This window comes from Aspergillus welwitschiae, assembly GCF_003344945.1.
Source record: "Aspergillus welwitschiae strain CBS 139.54b unplaced genomic scaffold BDQ94scaffold_14, whole genome shotgun sequence".
In the NCBI taxonomy this organism is placed as follows: domain Eukaryota; kingdom Fungi; phylum Ascomycota; class Eurotiomycetes; order Eurotiales; family Aspergillaceae; genus Aspergillus; species Aspergillus welwitschiae.
The window spans coordinates 137,779-152,121 of NW_020798708.1; the positions used below are offsets into that span (position 1 = coordinate 137,779).

The following is a 14,343-nucleotide window of genomic DNA, read 5'->3' on the forward strand; positions in this document are numbered from 1 at the left end:
TCGAAAGGCACAATGGCAGTGTTCCGAGACGACCATCTACACTCAAATGACCAAATAACACCATTCCAACTAAAAGGATTTGACATTCAATCATGTATCGCCTAAGCCGAGCCTTCCATCAAAGAAACACCCTACCAAATCCCTTCCATACGCGACCTTTTCTCAAACGACACCGCCCATTCTCCACTCTTCCCCGGCACTCATCTCCGGGACCATCTGTATCTGAAGCCCCGCTATTCGACCACTACTACGAGTGAGTAACCAGCCCGCACACCTCATCCCAGAAGTACATTGACTGACAGGTTAATTCCATAAAGTGCCATCGTGATAGGAGCCGGCGGCGCCGGCCTCCGCGCCGCAGTCGGTCTGACCGAGTCAGGGTTCCGCACCGCATGCATCACGAAATTGGTAGCATACCCTATACCCATTCCCTTCACATACATAACCCCCGAAAAACCTCACAAAAGAGAGAAGTGACAATGAAATTAAGTTAGAACATGATAGTTCCCCACACGCTCCCACACCGTCGCAGCCCAAGGCGGCATCAACGCCGCGCTGGGTAACATGACGAAAGACGATTACCGCTGGCACATGTACGACACAGTCAAGGGCTCAGACTGGCTAGGAGACCAAGATGCAATTCACTATATGACAAGAGAAGCGCCGAAGGCTATATACGAGCTAGAGAATTACGGCATGGCGTTTTCCAGAACAGAAGATGGTCGCATATACCAGCGGGCTCTTGGGGGACAGAGTCTGGATTATGGGAAAGGAGGGCAGGCGTATCGGACTGCTTGTGCGGCGGATCGGACGGGTCATGCCATGTTGCATGCTCTGTATGGGGAGGCGTTGAAGGTATATCACGCCATCATAATATACTGTAGAAATGATGAACCATGGTTCAATATAGTACTCTGGCAGAGACTGACTGACTGACGGATGTGTTTAAACTCCAGCACGATACCCAATTCTTCGTTGAATTCTTCGCCCTTGATCTTCTCATGGTCGACGGTGCCTGCGTGGGGGTCATCTGCCTCTCTCTTGAAGACGGCACGCTGCATCGCTTTTTTGCGCGAAACACTGTCCTTGCGACGGGCGGTTACGGCCGGGCTTACTTCTCCTGCACGTCTGCACATACTTCCACCGGAGATGGTAATGCCATGGTTGCCCGCGCGGGTCTTCCTAACCAGGATATGGAGTTCGTGCAGTTCCACCCCTCTGGGATCCATGGCGCCGGGGTGCTCATCACGGAAGGTGCTCGCGGGGAGGGCGGATATCTCCTCAATGCGCACGGCGAACGCTTCATGGAGCGGTATGCCCCGACAGCTAAAGACCTGGCTAGTCGGGATGTAGTAGCAAGAGCTATGAATCTTGAGATTCGCGAGGGCCGGGGCTGTGGCCCGGATAAGGATCATATCCATCTCCAGCTGTCTCATTTACCTGCTGAGCTCATCCGTTCACGGCTCCCTGGGATTCTTGAGACGGCATCAATTTTCGCGGGGATTGATATCACTCGGGATCCTATCCCTGTTGTTCCTACGGTTCACTACTGCATGGGCGGGATCCCGACGAACTATAAAGGCCAGGTGCTTACTACTCGTATCCGCACTTCGACGGGGACAAACATCCCAGATGCAGAGGTAGAACCCGTCCCAGGCCTCTACGCAGCCGGCGAATGCGCCAGTGTCAGCGTGCACGGCGCCAACCGACTCGGCGCAAACTCGCTCCTGGACATAGTTGTCTTCGGCCGGGCGTGTGCACTCCACATCGCCGAGACCAACGAACCCAACATGCCGCTTCACAATATCCCACACGATGATACTCCTTCGTCAAGTCTAGGCCAAGACTCTCTATCAAGCCTATCCACGAACCTCCACGCAACAGGCGACCTCCCGTCTTCTTCACTACGGCACAACCTCCAACGAGCCATGCAAACGGACCTCGCTGTGTTTCGCACGCACGAATCCCTTACCACAGGACTGAGTAAAGTAATCCAAGTGCAGAATGATTTCTCCACGCGACTAAGAACAAGCGATAGAAGTCTAATCTGGAATTCGGACCTAGTAGAGACACTGGAGTTGAGGAATCTGCTGACGTGCGCGGCGCAGACGGCTATGGCGGCGTTGTGTAGGACGGAGAGTCGGGGGAGTCATGCGAGGGAGGATTTCCCGGAGAGGAACGATGAGGGGTGGTTGAAGCATAGTTGGACGTGGCAGAAGGACGAAAAAGAGGAGGGGGTTCGGGTGGGGTATCGGGGGGTGATTATGAAGACGTTGGATGAGGGGGATTGTAAGAGTGTGCCGCCGGTGAAGAGGAGCTATTGAAGTATACCCTTTTGGGTCTTTTGCTAGATACGTGTAGAGAAGATTTTGGGGTGAAATTGTGATTGATAGAGAGAGAACCAACGTGTTGCTTGCTGCATGTATTCGAATGCAATGTACGGGCCGCGGATGCAGAAACGGACAGGGTCTCTTGCCCGATGTAGCAACTTAGATACTGGACCCGCTGCCGAGGTGCACCTGCATGGCTGGTCGCAGTCCATACCGGCGCTATTTCTTGTGTCTAGATGCAGCTTATTTGGGGGTGGGTGGCGATTTTGCTGTGAGACGAGAGGCAGAGAGGGGAGGGGTAGGTGTCATGATGGTCCTGAGGCCGCCAGTGCTCGAGTATAAACCCCCCCCCTCTTCCCCTCTTCTTTTCTCATCAACTCGTCTGAGTTCTAGTTCACAAAACTTCAAACAGTGCAGGGCATTACAAGAATCCTTTTCTGTCATATCGCCTGCATAATCTCCGTGGAGGAAGCAGTTCTACGTGTTTAGCGAACACCGAAGCACTAATCATAGATTATCATTTATTAGAGTAATACATGATCTTTCACTCAGTGAAGATCTTTGCAAGCACTCTCAATTTCACTGTGTCCTGCACTCAGATTCTACCCTGTAATTAAAGCGCGGAAAATCGCACTAAACGCCGAAAACTTCGCGAAGCAACATAGCCACCAGTACTCCGTGTCGAAAGCAACGGTTTCATCGTACGCACACGAGAAACTTGAAGTGCTCATAGACAGATGCATCCCGCTTAGCCACTGGAGGCAAGGTGGTCAAGCTTGTACAAGGGCTCCAAGTGAACGTTGCGCCGGAAGATGTAGCGGTTGATCCACCAGGGAAGCACGTGGAACATCTGGTAACGCATATGGATCCGAGTCGGGACCCCGAAAATGTAGTCAAGTTCTTCCAGAGTCCGCTGCTTGGTCTCAGGGACCCACAAGAAGATCATTACAAAGGCAGTCACGTTCAGCGCCCTGCCAGAGATTAGGATGACTGCAAAGGAAATCTGAGTGGAAGTAATCAGGGTATGTGACTTACGCGTAGAAGCCAAATGCACCAGTTGGAGTCATAACGGCCAGCATACGGGGAAAGGTAATGGAAAGTACCGCAGCCCAGCCGAGACAAACTGCCACAGCCCAAGCCATTCCGACCTCTGCTTTCGTTAGTCTGGTTGTGATCTGAGTACCAAAACATTCACACTTACCACGATGGGATAGAGGGAAGACTTCGGCAGAGTAAGTGAACGGGACTGGTCCCTCGCCAGGAGAGTAGAAAGCTGCGAACATGAAGACAAAGAGAGCGATGCATGCCAGATGCGCCGTCTGCTCCTTGGGAATGTAGAAACAGAAGCCTGCGGCCAGCAGAGTCCAGGCCATCTGGGGGAACGTAAACAAAAGCAGAGCTCGCCGGCCATATGTGTCAATGGTGAACACCGCCGGGAATGCAAAGATGAAGTTTACAAGTCCAAAGCCCCAGGAGGCAAACAGTGCTTCGGTGACGTTGGCTCCTGCCTGCTGAAAGACAGTCGAGGAATAAAAGGCAACGATATTGATTCCGCACATCTGCTGCGCAATCATCACAACGAAGGAAGCAAGAGTTGCACGGCGGATACGAGGAATAGTAAACAACTCGACAAATCGGGTGGCATAATTGCTTTCTCCAGCAATATCCTGCTCAATCTTGATCTGTGCGTAGATGTAGTAGAGATCACGTGCGGCCTGCAGCTCAGTGTTGCGCAAGCGGCGCAAAGACCGGTAGGCGTTACGCATCTTTTCCTTCTTGATGTACCAGCGAGGCGACTCTGGACACATGAAGACACCAATCAGCAAAGGAAGCGCTGGAATAAAGGCGGAACCGAGCTGGAGTCTCCAGGAGATCTTCCCAGTGTCTTTGACAGCAAGGTTCGCGGAAGTCCCAAGGAAGATACCAAAGGCCGTCCACAACTGCCAGCACATAACGAGTCCTCCACGAATAGAAGCCGGGGTGTTCTCTGCACAGAACATTGGGATTGTAGACGCCTTCAAACCCATTCCCAAGCCCAGCAACAGACGAGTCACGAACAGCTGAGGCCAGGTCTGACTGACGGCAGATCCAATAGGAGCAAGAAGGCAGAAGATGGCAGACATGAAAATAGCACCACGGCGGCCCAGATACTTGTTCAGTGGGTCGGACAGCCAGCATCCGATGACAGCGCTAGACATGTATGGAGCCCTATCCAAGAATGTTAGTCGCAAGGTTATCTTAACAACATACGGGGGACAAGGGTTACGCACGCATTAACGGTACCGACAAGCCACTGGTTTCTTGACGCGTGGGGACCAGTTTCAGGAATTCCAAGCGCAACAGGGAAAGAGAGGTTGGCGCCTAGATGATAGATTGATATTAGCGAGAGCTTCTATATCAGAGTTTCAGGCTGTACTTACCATTACTTCCGGTTTGATCCCAACCCCTGGTGCAGAGGTCAGCAAGATTTCACTAAATCATCATCCAAGGTATGATGAGAAGAGGCTAGAGTCTTGAGTGTAATACTTACTGGACAGCAGCTCCAATGGAGCAGAGAATGATAGTGAAATAGAGAGCTTTAGGCTGACGCCACTTGTGATCTTTCTCATCACGAATGGCAGTAATCTCATCACTAGTCAAATCTGGAACCGAGTGAAAGTCTTCGGGATCGCGTGCCACAAGGGCTCCTTTCTTAAGCAAGGGGAAGATATCAGTCAACTGATATTCATTGGCAAAGTCTTCGACATCTTGCACCACTTGAGCCGGGCTCAGGTCCGCCAAGGGATTCTTGATTCTACAACGAAAATGGTTAATGAAACACGACCGAATCACCAAAACCAGTATAAGTGACTTACTTGGCAGAAGTATTATTGTTCAGATTGATGTGCTCCGTAGTGCCCTTCTCAGTAACGTCAGGCTCATTGTGACTGCCACTAACACAACCGATGTGAGTATATGTGAAAGGTAACGGGAAACTAAACATGAAAGACACATACTAGGGGTCGACAGCAGAGTCAACTGCCTGAATTGGGGACACGGCCTGAATCGGGGCCACCTCCTCCTTTGCCATGGTGTTTGCCAGGCTTAGGACGACAGAAAACGCGTCTGGCTCGAGTGCTTGCACAAGATGGAGTACGGAGAATCACCAGCCGCGACGATGTCAGTGATAAGAAGAACGGGGCGCGTCGAAGCCGGGGGCGTGGGGAAGTACGGGGATGAGAAAGAATGCACAACAGATGCGGGGTGAGATGGAAACGAAGTTGGGAAGGCGGAGGGGGATTAAAAGAATTGAAGTGAGCAGGTGCGAGGGGAAGGGAATTAAGAACGCACTGTTGGGAATCGTCGGGTTGAGCCCTGAACAAAGAGGCGAGGTCCGGTTGCATTCACTTCACCCTCCGGCTGCAGGAGGCTCTTACCAAGATGGAGGTATTGTGCGGTACTGTGATGCCTCCCTTCTTCCCCGCGGGGATTCTGAACCCGGGGTAGAAGATTTAGTGGCAATCCAATCAGACGTGTGAACAGATGTGATTGATAGAATATGTATTATCTGAGACCATTAACCTCTTTCTTTCAACAAACACATTGGAAGCGGCACATGGCCATTCTATCTAGAGCTAACTGGAATAACCTGTCCTTGATAATGTTGATTTTGCCTCAATTCCGGGCACAATTACCTGGTGTACGGTAACACGATGCTGTGGACGCAAGTATTCTCATCGTAGTCAGACTTAACATGCTCTTGTCCGTCTAACATATGGAACTACCACAGCTTGTCTACTCCGGACATTCGTTCCGGGCGATGGTAAGCATTTGCCAAAGCGGACATTCCAAGAAATTGAGGCAACCATGGTACAAGCAGCTGACAGCTGGCCAGATAGACTGAAAGTGAAAGTTTACACGGGTTCGGGTTTAAACGCCTTCGTTTTAGCAGGGAATGCATGGTGGTGGAGGTGGGCTAGTTTAAGTCTGCTGACTTCAGCATAGGTACTCTGGTCTCCATTGTCACCTTGTAAGCACTGACCTGTGGGGGAAAGGTAGCATGTTTACATATAATCGCAGAGAACATTATCCGCATGCAAAGCCTCAAAGAAAGCTAATGCAATGCTAGTTGCATCAGATGATATTCTTCGGGCCTTCCATTATCCCTGACCCTAACAAATTCTTTCAACTTCCCTACAAAGCTTATCGTGTGAACGGAATTTAGATGGTCTCTATTAAGCCTGGCTTAGACCAGACGCAACACATACGTGGCAAATTTGACCCCCGAAATTAGGCCTGCCTTTTGCTTTTTTCTAGTCTCTTCTCGTTTGAATCCTATGGTTCCACTTAGCTAGTGTCTGCGTCGATTGTAACGCCATCAACGCCACCGTGGATTTTGTTTGCCAAGTGTTGACATTTGGAGCGACGCCGGCTGGCAATGTTAAGCCAAATGTAGATTGGTAGGCGGATGTATTGGTCACCTGCAGCCGTACCACTGCTGCTCAATAATATGCTGAAATTTAGAGTTAATGCAGAAGCGATTGGACATTGGCGTTCTTGGTTTCAGAGGACTCGACAAGAGGTAACATGAGTAATTTAGTCGCGGCCCTAACCAGTCTCTGTTCTCACAAAGTAAGCCTGCCAATTCTGTGGAAGTACTGTCTATATTCCTATTTCATATCCACGGAAAATTCATGTCCCCACTATATTCGCCCTTGCGTCATGCTCACGTGGAGTTGAGAGTTTATCGGAGAAGAATTGAGGACAGCAACAGCAGACAGCTCTCACCATAGTGCATAACTCGTTCTTCTCAAAACTACCCTGGCCCTTGGTTGATTTACAAAGACGGTAAGCCACGCAACTAGCCGATTCGATCAGGAGGTGTAACCGGACGGAGTATTTTTGGGTCAGGGGCGGAGCGAGGGTCTTCTTGAAAGGATTCGTGCCCAGTCGACGAGTTTCTTTTGCCACTACGGATCCGAATGCTAACGGCCATAATGCAAAGATTCCAATGATTATGGTTAACTTGGCCGTTACCTGAAAGGGTAAATATTATTGCCAAGTCATACCCCGCCTTCCAAGTCGAAGCTAGAGTGTTGTTCTCAACAGGTGACAAAACCCGCTCGTTGACAAGGCGGGTCGAGGTTCGATCTGGGGTTACAGCACCATGTGGGGATGAAAGGGATAAAGGGGTCTCGGCCGGAGGTTTGACTGGACAAAACCTGGATTAGGCTTAGTTAGGCTTCAGGACGGCACCCGACGGCCCTCCAATAAGCTTGCCCGCGCATCCTTTTACCATGCTGGATCCAGACTTTTCCTGTGTTCCCAGCCGCCTGTCCTGGCCACCTGCCTTGGATGACCCGCTCGATACGACACGGCCTGGGCAACAGCCTGTAAGTCGGGGGCTGGTGTCTGGGCATTCCAGGTTGCTTCCGTCCTAAGCCTTACCCGGATTTCGATAGTCCTGATGTAGGTCGAGTTATAATTGATGGAGGAGGTGAACTTCTGATAGCGTATGTACCGGGTACTTGAAAAGAGGTTCGAGCTTGTCTGGTTATCTGGGGATTAGTATTATACCATGATCTTAAAGGGTCAAGACAAGTCATGGGTAGCGCACAGCAAAAGTCTCAGCTGGGATCTGAGCCCAAAAGACGCACTTCAGACAACCCGACTAGTCATTTTCCGAACTAAGCTGCTGTAGCCTTGACCAGGGTCTGAGCAGTCTCCCTCGGAAGGGACCATGCGACGACACTTCCTACAAGTTCCGACTTTACGACCCCAAACTGTACTAGCGGAGGTAGGGCTGCCTACCGATTTCAACCAATATACCCGTCGTTACGCTATCTAAGTCCTCTTTCAGGGCTCTGAAGGCTATGTAAATATATCATTGCAAATCGAGGTGACAGACTTGCGGGCGGCTGTGGACCCCAGTAGTAGCGGTCTGCCATGACATGTTGGTACCACAATGAGCCCCGCTGGTTCTCCTCATATCGGACCTTCTTTTACATTGCACTACGGAGTCGAAACATAATGTAACCTCATCAGCATGTAAGCACCAGTTGAAGGCGCAGCATCAAGTCTGGGCCTCGGAACTAAGACTGCTGTGACAGTGATCAAGTATGTGCAGGACAATACATGCTTTCCTTTACACCAAGTTACGCTGACTACCCACTATTGATGGCCATATTAATGGGGAGGTTTGACTTCAGGCTTTCTACTTCTTTTCTGTTAGACAAGATTAAGGATACCTTTCCGGTCAACTCCATGGACTTGCTATGGAATACACTCCACAGATTACCGTAAATGGTTAGAACACATATGCGGGGGATCTAAAGTCACGTGCGAGTAACAACCAAAGGCCCGGTTCCGAGATGGCCGATCGATGCGTGATATCAATCTTCCTTCGAAGGCCAATGCCTTGGGAATGTCATTGTTTATGTCTTAACGGTGTGACAATGTTCTTATTAAGATTGATATGATATGGACTTTCTACAGCAGTCCCCACCGTCTGCGCAGGACCTCTTGCGCACCGGAGAGCCGTTCGTCCCGTTTTCCGAGTATTCTGTCCAGGACATCATCCATCTATCAGAAGATGAAACCACAGGATGGGTGGAGACCAAACTCCGTGATGGAAAGCCATTTGTTATACGTGGCTTTTCTCATTTGAAAGAATGGGATAGGTCGATCCTGAACAATGAGAGACTTGGCAGCCTCTCTTCCTCAGGAGGTATGTCCACGACCTTAGAGCTTGAAAAGTGTAGCCGTTGACATTTTCACTCGTGAATAGCGATACCGGTAAGAAACTGCCACACAGGGAGAGATGCGAAAATGCGGCTTCAAGATCTCCTTTCGCAGACAGAATGTGCTCGTGCCGGCAATGTCCGAGAGTTGTACGTTAGACAATACGATTCCGAGCGTTGGCCTCCTTGACTGATAGGCAAGCCAGTTTGTACGCAAAAGACCTTCAGTGCCCACAAGCGTGGATCAAAGCACTAGAGGCATTTCTTCCTTCAGCTATGCGGCATCTTGGATCTCTTGATTTATTCCGGATGTTGCCAAAGGAGACGGCTCCGGAGGTTCTGATGGCGTATGTTGGGACTCGGAAATCTTCGTGAGTCTCTGCTGCCTTCCATGCGGTGATATCCACTAACTTTCTGTAATGGGGTAGCTCAGGATTTCACAGATGCTTTAGCGGAACAGTTGCTTTAAATCTATTAGTTGAATCAGAAGGTGAATACTTGACGAGACATATCTGACATTCACGACAAACGTTCTGATAGTTCGGCTAGGCGCTGGCCCTGGGTCTCTCTGCTTTGGGACTGATAAAATTTCACAAGCCGCGTACGACACATATATGGAGAGACTGGGGAAGTCTCCCCATACCGATTGGACCGACGTTTCTACTACCCAGCTCAAGTCTGCCGATTTCCCCATATACGTTACCCACCAGCACCCTGGAGACTTGGTAATATTTCCTTCAGCCACCGCCCATCAGATTTGGAACATCAGTTCGATGGTTACAAAGGTAGTTTGGAATGTCATGCATAGCTCTTCGCTTGTCTCTTTCTTCGACTACATCCAGCCATTCTACCAGCGATATTGCCATGCAGACACTGGCCGAGTCCCTTTAATCCCGTTACATGCATTAATCCGAGGGTCGCTAGGGACGGAGGACGAAGCACTTCTTCTGGATGTCTTCCTAAAATTGCTCGATGACGAAGCTATTGAGACTGATTCGGACCCTCCAATGAAGATCGTGGATACCCAGGGGGCCGTGGTAGAATGTAATTTCTGCGGCTTGACAATATGGAATCGGCATTTGCACTGCGAGCAGTGCGGCGACTTTGACTTATGTCTGACATGCTTTATTACTGGACGCAGCTGCAAACACGTCGCTGACTATACATGGGCCGAACTAATTCCGCGTGCCTACTGCATGGAGGTTATCCAGTCGACACGGAACAGACTTCGTGATCGATTACTCTCCCGATTCAAACGTCCAAAGTATGACCTTCCCTTCAAGCATTCAGGCTTAATTAGCCTCAAATTGTGTGCCTTGTTTCGACGTCAAGAATCTTAAATATCTATGTGACCACGAGTATGTCTCTAATTCTATTTCCAGGCAAAAATCTCTGGGCGCCTTGGCTGCTGCTGCGGCAGATGCACGGAAACAACCGATGATGGTACGAAATCATCCCAGTATTTCTTTTTGGCTTGGCTTTGAAGGAGCGCAAACTAAATGGACCAGGAGCGACTTTGTCACTTGTGTCGCGATAGTCATCCCGCCTGGAAAGGGGTGGCATGTACCCAATGCTCCGCATTTTTCTGCTTCCGGGGCCTCCATCGACACTTTGACGTGGATTTGATACCCTTTCTGAGGAACACAGATCCATGGGTATGTCCAAAGTGCTCCCATTTCTGCAATTGCCGGTGCTGTCACTTTCCTCTCCCTTACTCTAGTAAAGACAAGCCTGTGCGGGCTCGGATCAAGTCGATTGATCCTCGCGGACGCATCATGGGGTTCACCGACAACGTGTTTGATCAAAAACGAGGCAAAAGAGCTAGCATGGCTGCTCATAGCGCATCCCTCCCGCCTGAAGTGCCTTCCCGGGCACATAAACGACCGAGAAACCAGGTTAGCGATGAAGAGGCGGAACTGCCACGACAGCAGGAAGACTCTAGTACTTTTACGAATCGTGGTATAATACAGTCGCAAAGTACTGAGGATACTATTCACTCAAGCCCTCGTCCCTATGTGATGTCCTCACGGAGTATAGGCCCGAAAGGGCAGCTCCGTATCAGTGACCTCGTTGAGAAACATAGCCCTGCTGAAGCTGAACCTCCCTTTCAGGCTCCCTTTAGGCACGCTTCCCCTCTACTTTCCCTGACGCCAGGAGATGGCGCATTCCGACGGCCGACCAATGAGCCGAGTGTTCCAGCCACTACAGATGAAGCCAGCATCTCCTTTCTCGAAAGAAAATTGGAGGAGCTTCGTCGATATGCCGATGAACTTCTGGATCTTTCCCTAGTGGACTCACATGCGAAGGTTCTGGAGAAGATCGGTCAGTTGCAGGGTCAGATCGAAGAGCGCAAGCGACGGAAAGCGGAGGCACTGTTCGACAGCCTCGATCGGGATTTCCCAGAACTTGCCACGGTTGCGAGAGAGGAAGCGCGAAGACGAGGACTGTAAATCGGGATCTAGCTTATACAATTGTTCGTGAAGAGCGAAGCCGATAAACACTGGCCCACTAACCCAGGATTAAACAAGGAAGTCAGTAGTTGTAGGCTAGGATTTGCAGGTGAGAGGTAGGATGTATAAAACCCTGATACTACCTTGAGAAACACCAAGAAGTACCCCTGTAACAAGAGATCTTCAGCAAATAATCAAAGTTTATCAATGACCTGCAGAAACATTGAATTCTGGGCTGCGTGAGTGAGGCCCCTGGAAAGAAGAGGACAAGGCGCCCGACACCAGAACAGCGGAAGCGACCCAGGGAAGCAGGCGGAGTTCCAGCCGGCGTCGATCGTCACCTCCACTTCTCCCTCGCCCTCCCACATCACTCCGGACTTTCCCTCCCTTTCTTCCATCCCGGAATCAGTCCAGTCTTGCTCCTCGTATCGTGATCAGCTTGAGAGCTCGTCCTGATTGCTCTTACTGCAGCAATCAACCCTGAAGTTTTTGTTGCCTTAAATTTCTCTTTGGTGGACCAAGCCTGGTAGGTTTCATGTTTGTTAGCTCATTGTTGGCGCCCTCTAGCAACGCTCCCCCTCCCTCTTACTCCGCGCAACTGGCCGGGCCTGCCTGGGTTTCGCGCAGACGAAGGGACCCCTCGATTGACTCACTCTGGCGAACACATCGCTTTCTTGGAATTGACAAGCCCCTAGGCCTCGTCCTTCGCCGTGAACCGGCCATCCCACCCCCGACGAGGGCTGTCGGTAGCAGGCCAAACACACTACGAACCCTGACCGCCTCCACCACCCACAACTAGCTCTCCTAGGGACGATTCCACACACTCTCGCCCTCCCTCTCTTGCCCCTCCGTTCTTTCACTTCCAGCTGGGTGAAACGCTAGCTTCAAAATTACTCACGACACACCTCTCGACGCCGCGAACCGCATCTTTGCCCCGCCATGCCCTGTTTCAAGGGTCTCGCCGTGAGTATACACACTCCGGACGGACCTATCTCCGAATACTCCATTCAGCGCCAGTCCCGGGCATCTCGCATAGCTTGCTACATCCCCGTACCACCACCCAAGATCCCCGAATCCGGATCCGGGCGCCCTGAGCAATCGACGTTCGCTATCTCCATCACCCTTCTAAACCCCGGCCAAGACGTCCCATACTCCGCCCCGAAACCGACCCCGGACAACCCCGCACCCAAACCGAAGGTAGTTGGTGGGCTACCCGGGTCTACCGGGGAGCGTGGCCAGTACAGCAGCACGGTTGCTCCGTACCAAGCATTGACCAATTCGGCAAATGAAACGGTCGCCGCCTACATCTACTTTGATGGCCGGGCCAAGGAGGAGGTGGCCACACTGCTGCGGAGAGGTGAAGAAACATGGGTTAATTCTCGATGGGTCAGTGTACCGGCACCAGAGGGCGGGGGTCTCGCCGAACGGGAGTTTCTCTTCCGTGAAGTCGGGCTAGAAAGATGGCTGAACGGCTTGGATTTGGAAGGGAAAGACGCTGCCGCCAAGATTGAGCGCCGACGACAAAAGATGGAGAAGCGCCGAATTAAGCGTGAAGCAGCTGGCGATCTGGATATGGAAGCAAAGTCGGGCAAAGGAGTCATGCGCTACGGCAACGATGCAAAGTCTCCGCTAGAGGATGTGTCGGACGACGACATGTCGTTCTCCGATCCGGACGATGACCCGATCCCCGAATCCGCAGGTCAGATTAAGGTGGCTTTGTTTCGCGTCCTGGCGTCTGGGGAAATCAAGCGCGGGGAGTACTCACCACAGTTCGATGCTCACGATGATGATGACGAAACCCAGGGCGAGAATGGACATAAAGGGGCAGCTGATGCGGACATTGATCACACAACGAGCTTTGCGAAGCCAAAAACACTCGACCCTAAGACGATTAGCACGCAGACCGTGACAGGCATCGATCCGTCCGACAAGCCTTACGCCATTTTCACATTCATGTACCGTGGCGAGCGTGAGTTCATCCCCTTTGGTTTTCTGTAGATTCATCGACTGATTAGGTTACAGGTCAATTGCAAAAGATGGGAATCCTGAGGGACCCCAAGGCGCAAGAAACTCCCGGGTCCGCAAAGCGTCGGTCTTTGCAGCCAGACTTCGCCAATCTCGGTCCCCTGAAACCCGGCGGCACGGTCGGATTTGTGAACTTCCGCGACAACACAGAAAGAAAGAAAGGCAAGAAGTCTGGTGAGGATGACGAGATGGACAGTGAAGACGATGAGGACAATTCAATTCTCGGTAAAGCAGATGAAGAAGAGGGCAAAGAAGATGATCTCCATTTGTCTCCGGACGATATCCGACGGCAAGGGGAGCTCGCGGAAAGCATACGCAAAATCAAGGTTCGTCAGGAACTGATTCCCAAGTCTCTACCACCGACTGATTGTTGTACACAGCTTAAACGTCAGCATTCGTCTGCCTCGTTAGCTACGAATACACCCCCAGCTGAGAGTGCGAGTCCCAATACAGCCGGGGACACGCCTGCAACCAACAATCCGTCCACTACTCCGCCCGCTGTTGCTGCAGCTACGGCCGCTGAGACCCCCAAGCCGGCCACTAACACGCTGAACGGAGGTTTCATTGGCAGTCCGTTGAAGAAGCAGCGGGCGAGCGTCTCGCATTCAGATGAAGACGCCATGCGTCGACGAATGGAGTCGGGGCTTTCCCAGGAGATCACGAATGTTGGCCCAGGCGACAGTACAAAGGCAGCCAACCCTCCTGAGACACACCCGCAAAAACCGCAGGAGACCGAAGATGAGGAACTATAGCCGGTTGCTCCAAACTCCTATCATCCATGCCCATCTTTAGCGATACAGATGTCTACCCACATCTTTT

The 14,343-nt window shown here is 51.3% G+C and overlaps 4 protein-coding genes across 4 annotated transcripts; 3 read left to right on the forward strand and 1 right to left on the reverse strand.

The window, feature by feature from the left end:
- Positions 1-92: 92 nt before the first annotated feature.
- Positions 93-2,324, forward strand: BDQ94DRAFT_178302 (succinate dehydrogenase flavoprotein subunit; the record flags this gene model as incomplete). The annotated part of the gene is made up of 4 exons (XM_026773099.1): positions 93-253; positions 318-408; positions 505-855; positions 957-2,324. The coding sequence occupies 4 exons, from the start codon at positions 93-95 to the stop codon at positions 2,322-2,324; spliced, it is 1,971 nt and encodes a 656-aa protein (XP_026626804.1).
- Positions 2,325-2,900: 576 nt separating this feature from the next.
- BDQ94DRAFT_178305 (and other transporter-domain-containing protein) lies at positions 2,901-5,571 on the reverse strand. The gene is made up of 8 exons (XM_026773100.1): positions 5,327-5,571; positions 5,186-5,263; positions 4,861-5,124; positions 4,751-4,776; positions 4,601-4,691; positions 3,532-4,538; positions 3,366-3,480; positions 2,901-3,301 (listed from the first exon to the last, which is right to left on the reverse strand). The coding sequence occupies exons 1-8, from the start codon at positions 5,398-5,400 to the stop codon at positions 3,079-3,081; spliced, it is 1,878 nt and encodes a 625-aa protein (XP_026626805.1). The 5' UTR covers positions 5,401-5,571; the 3' UTR covers positions 2,901-3,078.
- Positions 5,572-8,720: 3,149 nt separating this feature from the next.
- On the forward strand, positions 8,721-11,745 carry BDQ94DRAFT_142665 (uncharacterized protein). The gene is made up of 8 exons (XM_026766074.1): positions 8,721-9,036; positions 9,097-9,199; positions 9,256-9,420; positions 9,478-9,539; positions 9,599-10,313; positions 10,432-10,492; positions 10,558-11,557; positions 11,643-11,745. The coding sequence occupies exons 1-7, from the start codon at positions 8,790-8,792 to the stop codon at positions 11,497-11,499; spliced, it is 2,295 nt and encodes a 764-aa protein (XP_026626806.1). The 5' UTR covers positions 8,721-8,789; the 3' UTR covers positions 11,500-11,557; positions 11,643-11,745.
- A 693-nt stretch (positions 11,746-12,438) lies between these two features.
- On the forward strand, positions 12,439-14,276 carry BDQ94DRAFT_169862 (uncharacterized protein; the record flags this gene model as incomplete). The annotated part of the gene is made up of 3 exons (XM_026771366.1): positions 12,439-13,468; positions 13,522-13,850; positions 13,905-14,276. 3 exons carry the CDS (start codon positions 12,439-12,441, stop codon positions 14,274-14,276), a joined length of 1,731 nt encoding a protein of 576 aa, XP_026626807.1.
- Positions 14,277-14,343: the final 67 nt, after the last annotated feature.

What these genes read in the sequence shown, in the direction of transcription:
- BDQ94DRAFT_178305 (XM_026773100.1), bottom strand. Translation starts at nt 5,400, where the DNA reads ATGGCAAAGGAGGAGGTGGCCCCGATTCAGGCCGTGTCCCCAATTCAG. An exon ending in GACTCTGCTGTCGACCCCTA is followed by an intron (nt 5,264 to 5,326) that starts GTATGTGTCTTT and finishes CGGTTGTGTTAG; the next exon opens with TGGCAGTCACAATGAGCCTG. An exon ending in TCCATTGGAGCTGCTGTCCA is followed by an intron (nt 4,777 to 4,860) that starts GTAAGTATTACA and finishes CCTCTGCACCAG; the next exon opens with GGGTTGGGATCAAACCGGAA.
- BDQ94DRAFT_142665 (XM_026766074.1), top strand. Translation starts at nt 8,790, where the DNA reads ATGGACTTTCTACAGCAGTCCCCACCGTCTGCGCAGGACCTCTTGCGC. An exon ending in CAGCCTCTCTTCCTCAGGAG is followed by an intron (nt 9,037 to 9,096) that starts GTATGTCCACGA and finishes ACTCGTGAATAG; the next exon opens with CGATACCGGTAAGAAACTGC. An exon ending in TCTATTAGTTGAATCAGAAG is followed by an intron (nt 9,540 to 9,598) that starts GTGAATACTTGA and finishes TAGTTCGGCTAG; the next exon opens with GCGCTGGCCCTGGGTCTCTC.